The sequence below is a fragment of the Lissotriton helveticus genome, chromosome 4_1 (genome assembly GCF_964261635.1).
Source record: "Lissotriton helveticus chromosome 4_1, aLisHel1.1, whole genome shotgun sequence".
Lineage (NCBI taxonomy): Eukaryota > Metazoa > Chordata > Amphibia > Caudata > Salamandridae > Lissotriton > Lissotriton helveticus.
The window spans coordinates 1,276,839,474-1,276,854,676 of NC_136063.1; the positions used below are offsets into that span (position 1 = coordinate 1,276,839,474).

At 43.9% G+C, this 15,203-nt stretch overlaps 1 protein-coding gene across 1 annotated transcript in view; it reads right to left on the reverse strand.

Moving 5' to 3' along the window:
* Window positions 1–14,863, reverse strand: part of SMIM13 (small integral membrane protein 13) — a 107,599-nt gene extending 92,736 nt beyond the window's left edge. The window contains exon 1 of the mRNA XM_078687844.1: window positions 14,657–14,863. Within this exon, the coding sequence (XP_078543970.1) occupies window positions 14,657–14,732 (76 nt within the window). The 5' untranslated portion in view covers window positions 14,733–14,863. The remainder of the gene's footprint in view (window positions 1–14,656) is intronic.
* Window positions 14,864–15,203: the final 340 nt, after the last annotated feature.

The window sequence follows — 15,203 nt, forward strand, 5'->3', positions numbered from 1 at the left end:
CTAAAGCCCACTCTTTGGCCCCGATTCCCAGTTTGTCAGAATGAAGATGCTATTTATCGCACTTGATAAATAATGATATTATGGGGTTTGTCATTCAATGAGTGAGATAAATAACATCCATCACAGGTTTTCGGAGAACAACATTAGGAGTTTGGTGCCTACATGGTACTGTACATACTGTACACTTTTCCCCTGTTAAATTCTGTCAAGTTTGACCTGCCGAAATGTAACGGAGGTGAGATATTTAACTCCCCAGGCAATTACTGGATGTGGTAAATGCCATCCAACTCAGGATGGAAAACCTGGTGCAAACAGGGATTTACTCAGGGGGTCAAAAAAGTCTGACCAACTTGTAATCAGGGCCTACTTGATAACAATACATCAGAGACAGCTGCATTGTCAACCTAGTCCTAAATACAAATAGGCAACAGCAACCAGAAGCACAATTAGCACCCACACTTTAACACAACATGCAAGTTACAAACATTCCCTGTCTCTCCAGACTATTGTTTACCAAAATGTGCATATATAGAGAGGCTTTTGGACAGCAGGCCTCATTGATTGGTTCTTTGAATTGTCCTTCACATGTTGCGTCTACTCACCACAGAACACCGCATGGGGCAGGGAGGCAGTCAACTTTACCCATTAGCTTCCTTCACTTTGACTGCATACAGCCTGTAAACATTGTTAATATTCTAAAAATAGCTCCTTTCTCTTCGGTAACAAAGCTGACTCAAAATGCATCTTTTTTTTAATCTTGAAAAAACTGCTATTTGTCTTGCCTACACTGCAGGTGATTTAGTTTACACCTCCTTTTATAGTAGCTCTTATAAAGTACGGAAGTGGGAGAGAGGCGGAGCCAAGTTGGCCGATTGAGCGGATGTGCTCAATTTGAACTGTTGTCAACAGTATAAAGGGAACTCCCTTGACCCTGCTGACTGGACGTCTGCCTCGAGGTGCTCCTCCCCAGCCGCTTTGTTCTGCGGGACTCTGGGGCCTAGCTAACCGACACTGTGGGGGCGGCAGGTTTGGGATCGCAGATGGAGTCTGTGGAAGGCACATTGCTGACCGACACTGTGGGGGGCGGCAGGTTTAGGATCGCAGATGGAGCCTGCGGAAGGCACATTGGGTGCACATACTAGTCAATTAAGGGACCAGGAACGCTACATACAACAACAAGAAATGAAAATTGAGGACAAGGAGGATTGTTACCGGAAAAATAATGTGAGCATTCTTAGTATGCCGGAGGGAACTGAGATGACACTGGTGGAACTGTTTTTGGAGGACTGGCTTCCTACGGTGCTACCAGAACTAAATGTGGAAGGAGCATTGCATGTTGATCGAGCTCATAGAGCTCTTGGTAGCAAGCCCAAACCTGGATGCTCCTCCCTGCATGCGGAATGCGCGCATGTTGCGCTACAGAGAAGGTTCAGATCCTGGCACCGGCGCTCGTGCAGGGAAAAATAGAGTACAATGGTGTTACACTTTCTTTTTATCCAGATTATGGTATGGTCACTCAAACTAAGAAAACTGAAGTCATTCCTTGAAGTTAAAAGAAAGTTGAGAGATAAGGGGTGGGACTATGATTTACTCCCTCCAGTGTCCTTGAGAATTGACTGGAAGGGAAAGAGATATTTTTTCAAACAACCGGAGGAAACTATGCAGTTTGTTGAAAATCATTGATCACTTATAGTCGCCACTTTTTAACAAGCAGGAAAAGAGGATCAGGTTAAATGTAAGGGGATGGTTTAATCGCTCTGCTATACTACTGAGGGAATCCATATGATTGAGATCAAGGGGAGGGTTGACCGGAGCGGAAAAAAGGCAAGCTGAGTGTTCTGCTTCTAGGATGTTTGTTGTAAACAGTATTGCTGTCTCTGGGAGAACCGACACTCAGAATCCCGAGAACGTCAGGTTGTTCAAGGGTAGTTTGATTGCATTCAAGTTAGGGGCGAGGGTGTTGTTCATGGCGATTACTGTGGAGGCCAAGTTGGGGTAGGCCACCTGGGTGGTGAGAGAAGATTTATTGACCTGTGTCCATGTAGAAGGGGGGCGACCATTATTTTGCAGAAATAATTTGATTCAATTGAAGATGCAGATAGGTGAATTGATTTTTTCCAGCTGGAAGGTGCGGTCTGTATCCTCTCTGGTCACAAACCGCTCCTCAACGTACAGGTCTCCCATCCTAAGGCAACCTCCCTCCTTCCATTTGCTAACATCCATTGTTTGCCCTATCTGCTTAAAGGGCGTAATCGCCCACAACGGAACATCCGGAGCATATGGCGTTCGAGTACTTTTCACACTACCCTTCCCCAGACCAATGCAACGTGACGTATGTGCATAGTGTAAACATAATGTTGGAACGTATATACATATGTTGTGGAAATGCCAGGGGTTTCGATGAGTTTTGGGAGGGTGTTATTAGTACCTTGCAGGACTTGACAGTTACCTCTACAATGTTCCATTCAGGTATGCTTACTGGGATTGCTGTTGTGTTCGAAGACGACTAAACATTCTGTGAAAATCGCCAAACTGGGGATAGAAACTGCAAAGAAATGTATAGCAATATGTTGGATTACATCTAAAACTCCTAAACATGGGTGTTGGTTATAAAAATATATACAGTGGCTATGAGCGGAGTGTGGTGTACGGTGCAAAATAGTTTGAACTGCGCAAGGACCGGATGATTTGGGACTAATAAAACTTTAGCAAATGTTAGATGATTCAACACTGACACCAGCAATTGTACCAACCAATATTGGAGTACAGGTTATTCTTAGCCTGCGACATGTAGTGCAGTTTGTTGTTACTGCACTTCATAGTCTGCGTCTAAAATACTATCATTGAATACTATTGTATAACTACGAATACATGTATAAGTCGCTTTCATGTCACTGTGGACAGGGGTCAGGGTGGGGTGGGAACTGATGTCTCTACTGTTCTGAAGTAAACCTAATTAAAAACAAGCATTTGCAATGCAATAGGTCTCGCATTAGGAAAGTTTGAGCTATTGGCATTGTAAATGACCCTTTTTTATTATTTATGTGTTGGTTTTGAAAATAGATACATTAATAGCATTGTCATTTACAATGCCAATAGCTTAAACTTTCGCAAATGTGACACCTATTACATTTGTAATACAATATGTGTTGAGAGTGAGTGAGTGAGTCAGTGAGTGAGAATGAGTGGGAGAGTCAGTCAGTGAGAGAGAGAGTGGGTGAGTCGGTCAGTGAGAGTCTGGACAGTGAGTGAGTGAGTCAGTGAGTGAGAGAGAGTGGGCGAGTCGGTCAGTGAGAGTCTGTTAGTGACAGTGAGTGAGAGAGTGGGAGAGTCAGTTAGTGAGAGTGGGAGAGTCAGTTAGTGAGAGTGGGAGAGTCAGTTAGTGAGAGTGAGTGAGTCAGTGTGAGTGAGTCAGTGTGAGTGAGTCAGTGTGAGTGAGTCAGTGTGAGTGAGTCAGTGTGAGTGAGTCAGTGTGAGTGAGTCAGTGTGAGTGAGTCAGTGTGAGTGAGTCAGTGTGAGTGAGTCAGTGTGAGTGAGTCAGTGTGAGTGAGTCAGTGTGAGTGAGTCAGTGTGAGTGAGTCAGTGTGAGTGAGTCAGTGTGAGTGAGTCAGTGTGAGTGAGTCAGTGTGAGTGAGTCAGTGTGAGTGAGTCAGTGTGAGTGAGTCAGTGTGAGTGAGTCAGTGTGAGTGAGTCAGTGTGAGTGAGTCAGTGGTGTGAGTGAGTCAGTGGTGTGAGTGAGTCAGTGGTGTGAGTGAGTCAGTGGTGTGAGTGAGTCAGTGGTGTGAGTGAGTCAGTGGTGTGAGTGAGTCAGTGGTGTGAGTGAGTCAGTGGTGTGAGTGAGTCAGTGGTGTGAGTGAGTCAGTGGTGTGAGTGAGTCAGTGGTGTGAGTGAGTCAGTGGTGTGAGTGAGTCAGTGGTGTGAGTGAGTCAGTGTGAGTGAGTCAGTGTGAGTGAGTCAGTGTGAGTGAGAGTTAGTGTGTGTCAGTGAGAGAGTGAGAGTCTGTGAGAGTGTGAGAGTCTGTGCATGGCTTCAAAGGATATTGCTCTGTTTGTTGCTCGTCCCAACTATTCTTCCATGTCTGATTAATAAAGAGATCTGTTTCTTTCTTAACTCTCATGTAGATTATTTACTGCTACGTAAATAGCTCACTGGAGCGTCTGGCTAATGACTGTCCTTGTAAAAGGTGCGGAACATATGTTTAAAAGTGTATACATTGGCTTAGCCATTATCTGATCATATCCAGGAAATATCCCTGCTTTATCTGGTTTATAGAACTCTCCATGTATTATTGGAACGATGACTTGGGGCCCAAGGGGTAATGTGCTTGCTACACAGCTTAAGGTATGATCGACTTATCAGTTTATTCAGCAGGCTGCTATCCCAGAATATAACCTGCAACTGAGCTCACACTTTCTGTTCTAAGGGAGACCGCTCAATGGGTTGAGGAATCAACTGCAGAGATGCATGTGTAACCTATAGGTTACCTGGTTACATTCTAGTGATATGTTTAATGCTCCTTTCAGTGCTGGGTTGGGGCGTAGCAAGGGTGCCCTGGTTCAGTTGTAAAATGCAACCATAACTGTGGTGTAGTGCCCTGTCCCCAGTATCGACAGACCCCGGTGCCACTGCTCCTGTTGCACTAATATGAATGGGTACGAACCTGGTCCCCTTAAGATAAATTGTTGTGGCACCAAACATCACATCGATGTTTACTAACCTGTAGGAATGCATCAACCCTGCTCCTGCGGGCCGACCACACCCACGACTCCCCGCCCACCTCTGCAATGAACCCGACCAGAACCAATAGGAAGCTTCTGGTCGGGGATGCCTACCACAGAGGGTGACCAGATCATGCGACTGAAAAACCGGGACATTTCAAAAACACAGAGGAAGGAATAGAATTGTACATCAAGGAAGTGGCAAAGAAGGACAACCCTCAACAACACAAACACACAGAAAAAGCACTAAGAAATTAAATAAAATTTAATTTTCAAAACCAGCATCATACCGATTAATTAAATTACTTACTAGTAACAGCTACGAACTAGCGCTGATTTGGAACACCTAAAAAAGCGGCTCTCACTGTTTTGAGTTGGCCCTCTCTAAAAACTGGGACGTGACCCAAACCAGCGGTTGAAAAACAGGGACTGCCCCGGCGAATCCGGGACGCCTGCTCACCCTACTGCGGTACCACACACACGGAGGGGCTTACATAGTTGGCCCCAGCAAGCCACAAATATTGCTACTGTGCTAGGATGGAGAAAATAGGGCAGCAGAATGCCAACAAAAGTAATTTCTCTACCGATGGCATAAATCACTGGCCAGGCCCTAGCGCAGACACAGTCACACTGAGACAGATAAAAAAATCAAGTATGTGATTTCTCTGCGTATACGTCACATACCTTGAAACATTACCAAAAAAGCCCTTCATATCCCTATTATAAAAATATTATGGGTACTTACTTACTTAAGCGGCAAACATATTCGAATGTCAATTACAATTATGACAGCGCAGCCAGTAGCGATTACCTAAAGCCAGATGCATAATAAAAATCGGTTTTCTTTTTTCAATTCAATGATGAACGGTACTTGAAGAGGAAGCCTCCTTCTCATAAGATGACCTGAGTGTCTGCGCGCTCGAGGCCTCCGCCTACCCTTCCTGCAGTTTCGCTTGCACTTTCTCCGCCGCACCAGTCCCTTTTCTATGTCGGCGCTGCACTGAAGGACACAGTCAGTGGCTGGATCTGACGTCACCTCCCCGGGCGCCGCAGCTTGCAGCGTTAGTGTGAGCACCGGGGCAGGGCCACAAACTTGGTGCCAAGTCAGGGCTAAAGCTGAGGCGGCGGTACACCGACATGAACCCGGCACACCACGAGCATCCGTGAGAGCAGCAGCCGCAGCCGCGGAAGCCCGCTACAATCTGAAGAGCCCCGGTAAGGATAAGCAAAGCCCCTCCCTCTCGCTCATTGTGAGCCTGGCAGAGGGCAGCTGCCCGTGTCACCCAACCACTGTGTGTGTGTGTGTGGGGGGGGGGGGAGGGCAGAGGGCGGCTGCGGCATGTGTGCGTGCAGGGGGCGGCAGAGTGTGTGTGCAGGGGGCGGCAGAGTGTGTGTGTGTGTGTGTGTGTGTGTGTGTGTGTGTGTGTGTGTGTGTGTGTGTGTGTGTGTGTGTGTGTGTGTGTGTGTGTGTGTGTGTGTGTGTGTGTGTGTGTGTGTGTGTGTGTGTGTGTGTTGTGTGTGTGTGGGCTGTGTGTGTGTGGGCTGTGTGTGTGTGGGCTGTGTGTGTGTGGGCTGTGTGTGTGTGGGCTGTGTGTGTGTGGGCTGTGTGTGTGTGGGCTGTGTGTGCGCCGTTAATGCATGCGAGCGAAGCGAAAGCAGGGGCTGCGAGTTCGTCTGCGCAAGCGCGGCTCAGAAGCGCGCTCCCACGGTCAAAACTGAGACTGCAAAAGCGCGATTCTGACTCGTGTCTACATTCCCAAAAACGGCTGACAATAGTTGTCGAAGCAGACAGCAATCAATGCTTCGCATTGAATGCAGGTCTGCTCGACCTAAAAATGTTTAAGATAATAAAGTGGGCAAATTACATTGTAGCTGCCTGCATTTTGAGTGCATGGTTATGGCCTTATTTATTCTCATTTCCCACAAATAATGATACATTGCTGGCTAAAATTAAAGGCCTGTTTTAAAAAACATAGTTAGTAAAACGGCCACATCAGTGATTATTTTAATTTTCAATGTGCACTGCAAGCATATGGTGCCCACCTTTAGAATGCAGCATGTTTTTTTCTGTTTATGTGTGTGCCACTTTGTCAGAACCCCGTTTAAATCACCAAAGGCAGGCAGGAGATACTGGGCTCAAAAGGCCTTTTAGATGCCCCAGGACCTATCCTACTATAGATCCTAAGCAACTGGCCCAAGTACCCCTTCAGCATGTTTCTCAATGGAAGTGCAGGTCGAGCAGTCTACGGTTGTTCTTTTTAGATCACACAAACTATGCTAAAAAAATCAACCTTTGGTTTTAACGTGGCCGAGGCACAGGAGACTCGCTGTTTATTTACAGGTTTATCATTTACCAGCAACTACCTTAATTTTAGGCTTTCGTCTACTCGCTCATTTTGAGTGTAAGGTGGTAATGCAGATTTAAAAAGCATTCCAGCGCCACCTCACACAGGTCTTTAGAAACTCCAGAGGAAAGATCTTCTGCCTTTGTTTTGCCTGGGGCATCCCATCATCAGGTGATCATTAGTTAGCGACATCTAAGATAAAGGGTGAGTCCTTGAATCAAGCCTGTTGTTTGGGCCTATTAAGGCCTTGGGCCAGAACACCTGCCCCAGCAAAGGCAAGTCACACCTCTGACAGGAAGAACTGAAAATACCACAATGAATCGTCAACACATGAAAGAAACAATCCTCACGTGGGACCAAGAAATTGCCAGTAAATATGTGCTGCTCATTCGTCACACCTGGATGGACCCTAAAGGATTTATATTGCTAACTGGAAGCAATTTATGCCCGGTGCTGCCCCTCTGGTGTTCCAGGGTGGCCTCAACAGTCATTTATCTGGACACCTGTAACCAACAATTGCAATGCACCCCAAGTACTGTTCCTGAAGATTGTATTTGGCACTTATCCTGGCTGGCTGTTATCAGTATATACCATGGAGGACTCCACGGTCACTCTTAAATGGGCTGAATGTTATAACTGCATATCATGTGCTGCTTCTTTGTCACTGCTGGAGACTGTGCCTGGCATCTTTCCTCACTGCCTGTAACCAATGCATGCCAATGGCGCTCTTTTGTCATACTTGGGTGCACACAATGGGCACTTATCTGGATACCTGTATGTGATCAGTGCATGTAATGTGCTGTGCCTCTGTTACTCTTTCAGACTGTAGTTTGCATTTATGCTATCCGAACACAATTATTTACAGTTGAATACTACTCAGCAGGCTGAGGGGAGACTTTGTACAACAGTCATTATGAATTCCAAAGTTATTTTATATTTCTTCCTAGGTTACTGAGCGGCATTGTGATTGCAGAAATGGTTCAAGTTAAAGATTTCACACAGACTGAGTGATGTGAAGTGCCCCATTATTTGTGTTATAATGACAAGAAATGAAACACTCCGGGAGGTTTGCAGCGGTGTTGAATGCTTGTACTGGGTAGATATGCCACTGCATGTGCTGTGTTGGAGGCACTGGCGGGTGATTTTGGGTAGTTTTTTAAAAGTCAAAAGATCAGATTGGTGGTGGAGCCCTCCAAGTAACTTCTTCTAGATGCATTGGGTAATGTACAAAATGGAAAATAACAGATCTGTGCTTACATCGAATATGTCTCAAAACCACTAGGCATTATTGTCCTCCATTATTAGGGTGCTTTACATTGTTAAAAAATATTCTGAGTATTTTAAGGTTCTTAGATGAACTTAGTACTTGGAAAAAGGGCAACGCACTTAAAAGAAAGGTTATACCCCATTTATGAAGAAATGTGTCCAACAAGCATGAAGGTTGCATGGCAAGCCAACTGGTGAGTTAATTAGGTGATCCTGAATAACTTTGGCTCGCCTCTTGAAACAGACAAAGAAGACAATACATTTCCTTTTGCAAAGTCCACGCAACACTATTGGGAAGTAAAGGTGTGAAGAAGTCAAGTAGGACTACTAAGGAGCTAAAAAAAGGGCAACAAGACTTACATTCAATAACTATTGTCTTGCACTGGATTAAAGGCAAAGGTGGTAAGATAAACGACTTCTGTAGCACTGCAAAACATCCATATTACATAAACCATTTCCACCAGTCTTAGGTTGCCATAAATTCAAAACCCAGGTTAATAAGGATCACCTTATTAACCACAAATTGAGTGGGAGGGAACAACCTGCAAAATTCAGAAACCATGGGAAAAAAAGACAAGCACATTTCAAAATTAGCAATTAAATACTAGACAGATTATCAATCCTGTATTAAAAAAATTGAGTCTACGCAGTTTGGGGGACCCTTGTTGGACCCTTCTCTGATAAAACAAGTACTCACAAAGACAACTAGTTTGTCCTTGGAAAGTTATGCTAATTTTTGTTTTGTTTTCATTTTACTGTTTTATTGCAAGCATATTAAACACATGGCTCCATATAAACGTGGAGGCTAAAGGTTTGCAATAAAAATGTTAAGAAAAAAAATATGTATGTTATATTTGAAACATTGCAGACACTTCCTAGCCTGTATGTACACTTACTAAAGGTATCGAAAGCCTTTCTATTTTTAAAGTAAGTCATAGGGAATACAAATCTTAGTGACGCAACGCAAAAAATGCTATTGGATTCAAATTACTTTACCTGAAACCATAGCTTAAGTATGCATATGTGTAAACAAGCATTTACAATGCAATAGGTCTCGCATTTACACAAGTTTAAGCTATTGGCATTGTAAATGACGATCATAGCATCACTCAATATCTTGTGAGACAGGGCAAATCACTTAATCATCCCTGTGCCCACGCTTTATAAATTGTACAAATGTACATTAACAAGCATTTGCAAGATGAAAAAAGCCTATGTAAGAGCTGTGAGATATAGAAACAAGTGGTCGAGATTGTCCCGGCTCCTTCGAAAGTGAAAGCGCGCACAGCGTGCTGAAAATAAACAAAGCATGTCATCCTGCCTCAAGTAGGACAAACTCAATAATGAATATAGTGCTTACGGTGTAAGAACCGAAGGAAAGGGGCCAGTAGCCATGGGAGGAATCAAAGGTCGACATGGCAGTAATAAGGAGGGACTAACAAGCCTCATAATGAATCAGAAGACAGCATTTACAAAGGACAAACACACAAGCCAATGAAAAATATAGGCGGGGTAGTGGGCGAGTCGTCTCTCCCATACCGAACTAGCACAGATATTCCCTAGAGCAGTGCTTGCGCGCTGACTCAAGGCTTGACCTAAAAAAAGAAATAAAAGAAAGAACAGGAAAAAAGCACTGGCATAATAAAGCATTAGATACCGAAGGTACCTTTATTTTTAAACGTACGTGTACAACTTAGTGGATAAAATGCTGTCACTCACAGTGCAAGGGCAAAAGGCTGAATTCGGACAACTACAAAATACTTTACATTATTGCTGTTGTAAGCAAAATATATTTTTCCCTGGTTTTGTGAGTTCTAACGTGTGCTCATTTAATGTAAGGTAGTGAGCTACATCTGAATACTTACAACAACATGAATACTGTTTTTTTTAAGAAAGCACGTGCTCTTTTTCTAAACTCATTATTTCAAAGCATTACAACTATTGTTTCCCTATAGCGATGCATTTTCCATTTACCTGGTAACTGTAGGTGTTTAACGTAACCTCTTTTCACCTCATGTTGCTATGCCAAATCGATACTGGGAGAATATTTAAACTAGTGAAGGTCAAAAGGCAATGCAAGACCGTGTGTAAATATTTTTTAAAAAACCAATACAAGCAAGTGGCAAAGATACATTTAATTTTTTATTTGAAGTACAAATGTTAAACTTTTCACGTTAAATACACAATATAAGTAAAGCTCGAGAGAAAACAAAAAGTGGCCTTTTCACAAATTTGTTCTGGAGAACGTAAACTAGGATTTTTTTTCTTTTTAAACATTCTCGCATGGCTTCGTGAACTGGCCCCAAAATACCTAAACTGGGAATATTCATATAGATTAGGGAAAAAAACACAAAGGATTGTGCCCTGTTTCCACTCGGGAATGGGATGTTTTGCGGCCACGTCCCATGTGCACGAATATTCATGTACTACTCCTTTCCGCAATTATAAATACTTCCATGAATCGGCCCCTAAGGGTGGAAATTACTCCACTTATGAACAGTCCTCTTTTCAGTGACCTCGGCGCAGGCACCACCTAAAAGATGCGGCCGTACATTGCAAATATAAGGCTACCATTAAAAGCTACGCAGGGCAGAAAGTTAGCAAACAAAACTTCTTAACAAGCACTTCTTCGTATTAATAAAGAGATTCTGTATACAAATCATGACCTTCTATCCTGTAAAATACATCATACTAATCGTCAGGCCTATTCTACAGCAGTAGTCAGTGGCTAGTGGACAGATTCCGTTCAGAAACCTTTGTAAATGGTGTCCCAGGATCTTCGGCATCATTACACAACTCATTAGTTGCAAAGTATTCCTATTTGTTGAAAATCCAAAGGCATGCATGGTCCATTAATCAAGATTTCAATCTAGGACGCCATGAGGTTCAGAAGTAGATGTGACAAGAAATAACTCGGAGGCATTTCTTGGAAAAGGATTGCTCAAATAAATAAGTGTATAACCAGAAGTCCTAGCACTTCCTATAACAGAGAAACAGCCTTAAGCAGTTTTATGTTGTTTATGCAGTAATGCTCTATAATTAAGAATAAAATGGAGTGTACGGTACTTTATTATCCTACTGATAACAACAGATCGTGAGGTCACAGAGGTCCTCTGAAACCTTTAGTTGTCACTACTTTTACTATGAGTTTATTTGCAGCTCCAGGCAATAGTACACAAAAGCCAGACGGAATGTTATCAATGTATTAAGTTTGCTAAGATTCATTTGGTCTCTGTCCTACTTTCGCAGAGCCTCTCGGTAACAGGTGAGACAACTCTGTGGGTTTGAGTTCAAGAAGTTGAATCACCACAATCCAAATCATGTTTGTATAACGTAATAACACACCACCACACTAAAGATAGTTTAGCCTCCCAACCATAGAAAAATCACCTGTTTATAAATCCAAATACCTGGTCCAATCTAAAAATTCCTGTGGCTATTTAAAAGGGTTAACAGAGACACTGGCTAGAATTCAATAGGAGAACAACAACTGGTCTACAGAGTCATAACAGAAACCGGGTGGCTTAACACCGCTCATAACTGTCTGGCACAGAGGCAAAATATAAAATGCTGGGATCTCCTTGGAGAATGTGGCGAGATTCCCATATTCTATGGCCTTAGCCTAGAAGAGAGTCACTGAAGGGTGTCCCATTTCCTTCACTGTGGGGACGTACGTTACACTTCTGGGCATCCATAGAATGTTCCCAGTGTATCAAAAATTAGGTACCTGTATCTCATGGACGGCTGGCTACAGGCACAATTTTCAAATCACAGTAGCACCCACATGACACAGAATGTGTCTCACTTGCAATCAGTGAATGGAGAATAAGAATCAGATCAAAGCACACCTCCAGGGGCCTAACACTGGCCCCCGCCGTGCGCGGGGCGAGCTTTAGGGGCCCCCACAGCCCAGTACTCAGGCCTGAGAGCTCTCTGTGTACTTTGCAGGGGGGGGGCCCTCAACTTTCGTTACACCACTGCACACCTCTAAAATATTATACCTCCAGAATATCTGATAAACCTCTCTAAAACGTTTCCAAAAACAGGCCGACCATCCTCTTCCAAAGGAACACTATCACAAGGTTAAAGTGAAAATGATAGCCCTTGCTTTGCTCTGTTACTACAAAAGAGATGATGTGGGCTTTCACAACAATCAAAGGGGATGGTGCTAAAGAAGCATCACAATCTCACAACAGTCACTGAATGTGTCCTGCATGTCCACTATTTTATAGATGTTTAGGTGCTACCCAGTTCAGTCTCAGGAAGGTGACATGCAATTTATTCTGGGCTCCAGCACCCACATGAATCTGACGAACCTTGCTCTTCCTTCCCCTAGTAAGGCCAGTTCCGTGCAACACTGGGCTGTCTTGCAGCTCTTTTCCAGACCTGGGCACAATAGCAGGGTGGCTCTAGTGCACTATGCTTAGTCACAGTCTTGAGGTGTTGCAGGGTGTGGGAGAGAGAGAATACATACCTACTCTGAGCTGGACTACAGAGGTCCTTCGAAGTCCAAAGCAAAGTCTTGGAGTTCACTATGGAGGGACATTTAGGGGGCACCAGTGAACAGGAAAGCTATTCCTCAAGTCCCATGAAACCAGTACAGGACACCCCCTCACAAGCATTTCCATGTAGGAAGGGGATGGACAGGCACCAAATGGTCAAAGTAATGTATATTCAAGGGCAGAGAGCATAGACTCCCCAAGAAGGTTTATACTCCAGTCTCCAGGTAGTTGTCAACTTATCAGAAAGGGGAAGGCACAGATGTCTGTTCAGAGGTAAACAAAGTCCTACCTACCTGGAAGGAGGGATTGGGGATCATTTCCAAACTTATCTGGAAGAAGGTCTGCCAAGGCTGTCAAACCAGATAAACTTAATTGTATGTTTCCTGGTAGATCTCTGGCCTGAATGCATACTATACACTGCAATTTGATAAGAGCATAAACTATTATAGGGTCTTAATTGTATGTTTCCTGGTAGATCTCTGGCCTGAATGCATACTATACACTGCAATTTGATAAGAGCATAAACTATTATAGGGTCTCAGAGAAGGAGCATCAATCCATAACGGCCATAATCCTTTGTGAGGGAACAACAGTGTTGGAGACAATGTGTCCGCGCCAGAAACATCATTTATACTATTATACCGCATATGGTCTCCAAGCGTACCACCTGTCAGCACAACCGTCCATCATACACTGGAGTGGAAGGTTGCACAGGTGTACCCAAAAGGATTAATTGCCGCTCTCAGAGGAATACAAGTAAAAGACCACTATTTCTGCTGATCAAACTGCCACTGACCTTCACTCATCCTACAGCTTGGTGAGAGGAGCTACAATCATCAGCCAATATAAGAAGGGGGTACACTTTGTATCTCAATTTCAGACGAGCACTCTGCTGGATCAGACAAGTACATAATGAAGCAATCCATTAGTCTCAAAATGTGATGATACCGGACAACAACAAAAAATAATAAAACACAGCGGTCAGTCCTCACTGCACAAAATAGTGGAAAGATGTCAAGAGGGCCATCCAGAATAAGGACGCTCGTAAGTCTGAAAAATAATTGCCATTTACATCTCTCCACATACTCCTTTTTCTAGGGAATATGTTGCCACTCCTGTAAGACTCATTATAACTGATATTTGGGGTGGGAGCGTAGAGCGTTTGTAACATTTTGCACTGTCCCAAAAGAGTTTTTTAATAGGACAAAAAAAGAAATGGATTCAACTTAACAAAAACAAAAAAAACACCGCCTATACCAGTTGCTATAAATAAGAAACATCATTTGACAAGTGGGATTGGTGTGTATTTTTACAGGACTTGCCTATCGTTCAACGTACAAAAGAAAATGGTAAGGAGGCGCACATTTACTTAAAAACCCTCCTTTTCTATAACAAAAACTAAACTCACTCTTAATAAAAAACGAGGACAAATGGCTGTAATGTGGGGGGCAACCTGCCCCCGCCCCCTCTTTTCTGACACATTAAATGGAAGAGCAACACAATCATTCAATTCCACACTCCAGTCTCTAAAAGACAGCTAAACACCACCATGCAGAAGATGCTTAAGCTGCCCCATGTCAGTAGCTTTATACTCACAGGGAGGTACAACTGTATTCCATGCATACATACCTATATATTTTACACAACGTTTTGTACTTAAGTTAACTTGTTTCCAAGCATTAATTGGAAATCCCCAGAGGCTTGTCCCATAAACCAAAGTATCCACTGCAAAAAAAGCACCTACATTTAAAAAAGTACGTTATTTTTGTCAAAATAATAAAATCTAGTACAAAAAGAACTGTGACCGTCTTCGCCCATCACTCACCGCAGAGCATGAAGAGCAGCACACACAGCAATGTGGCCACGATCACCAACAGGGTCAATCCCACACTCTGCCACATCCTGCGGCCGCTCACCGACGGGCTGAGGTACTGTCAGAGGGCCCGGGGAAACAAACTGCTCGTTCTCGTCGCCGCAGCAGGAGCCATCCCTCGCACTTGTTCTTAGAACCGGCTTTGCTGCATCTGACTGCGGCAGCAGCGGCCGCTCTGCCCCCGGGTCTGACGCGCTTCTCGGCGCCGTCACATCACAGCAGCCGCAGGAAGCAGCTAACAGCTCTAGTGTTGTGCTCCCAGCCGCCGGATGCACGCTGGAGGTCAAAGAGAAAAGAGATCTCGTAGAAACAAAAGAAGGACACTTGCCAAAGCGACAGCCATCTTGTAGTAGTGTCATGGTTACAAAAAGAGTACTCCAATTTGAAGGTGGTGGGAAGACTTCGTGTGTTTTCCCATCACAGATGAGACGGATTTGGAGGCTGGGTTGAGAACTCACACCAACATACATGCTAAATTAGGAACAGAGAGGAGGGCGAT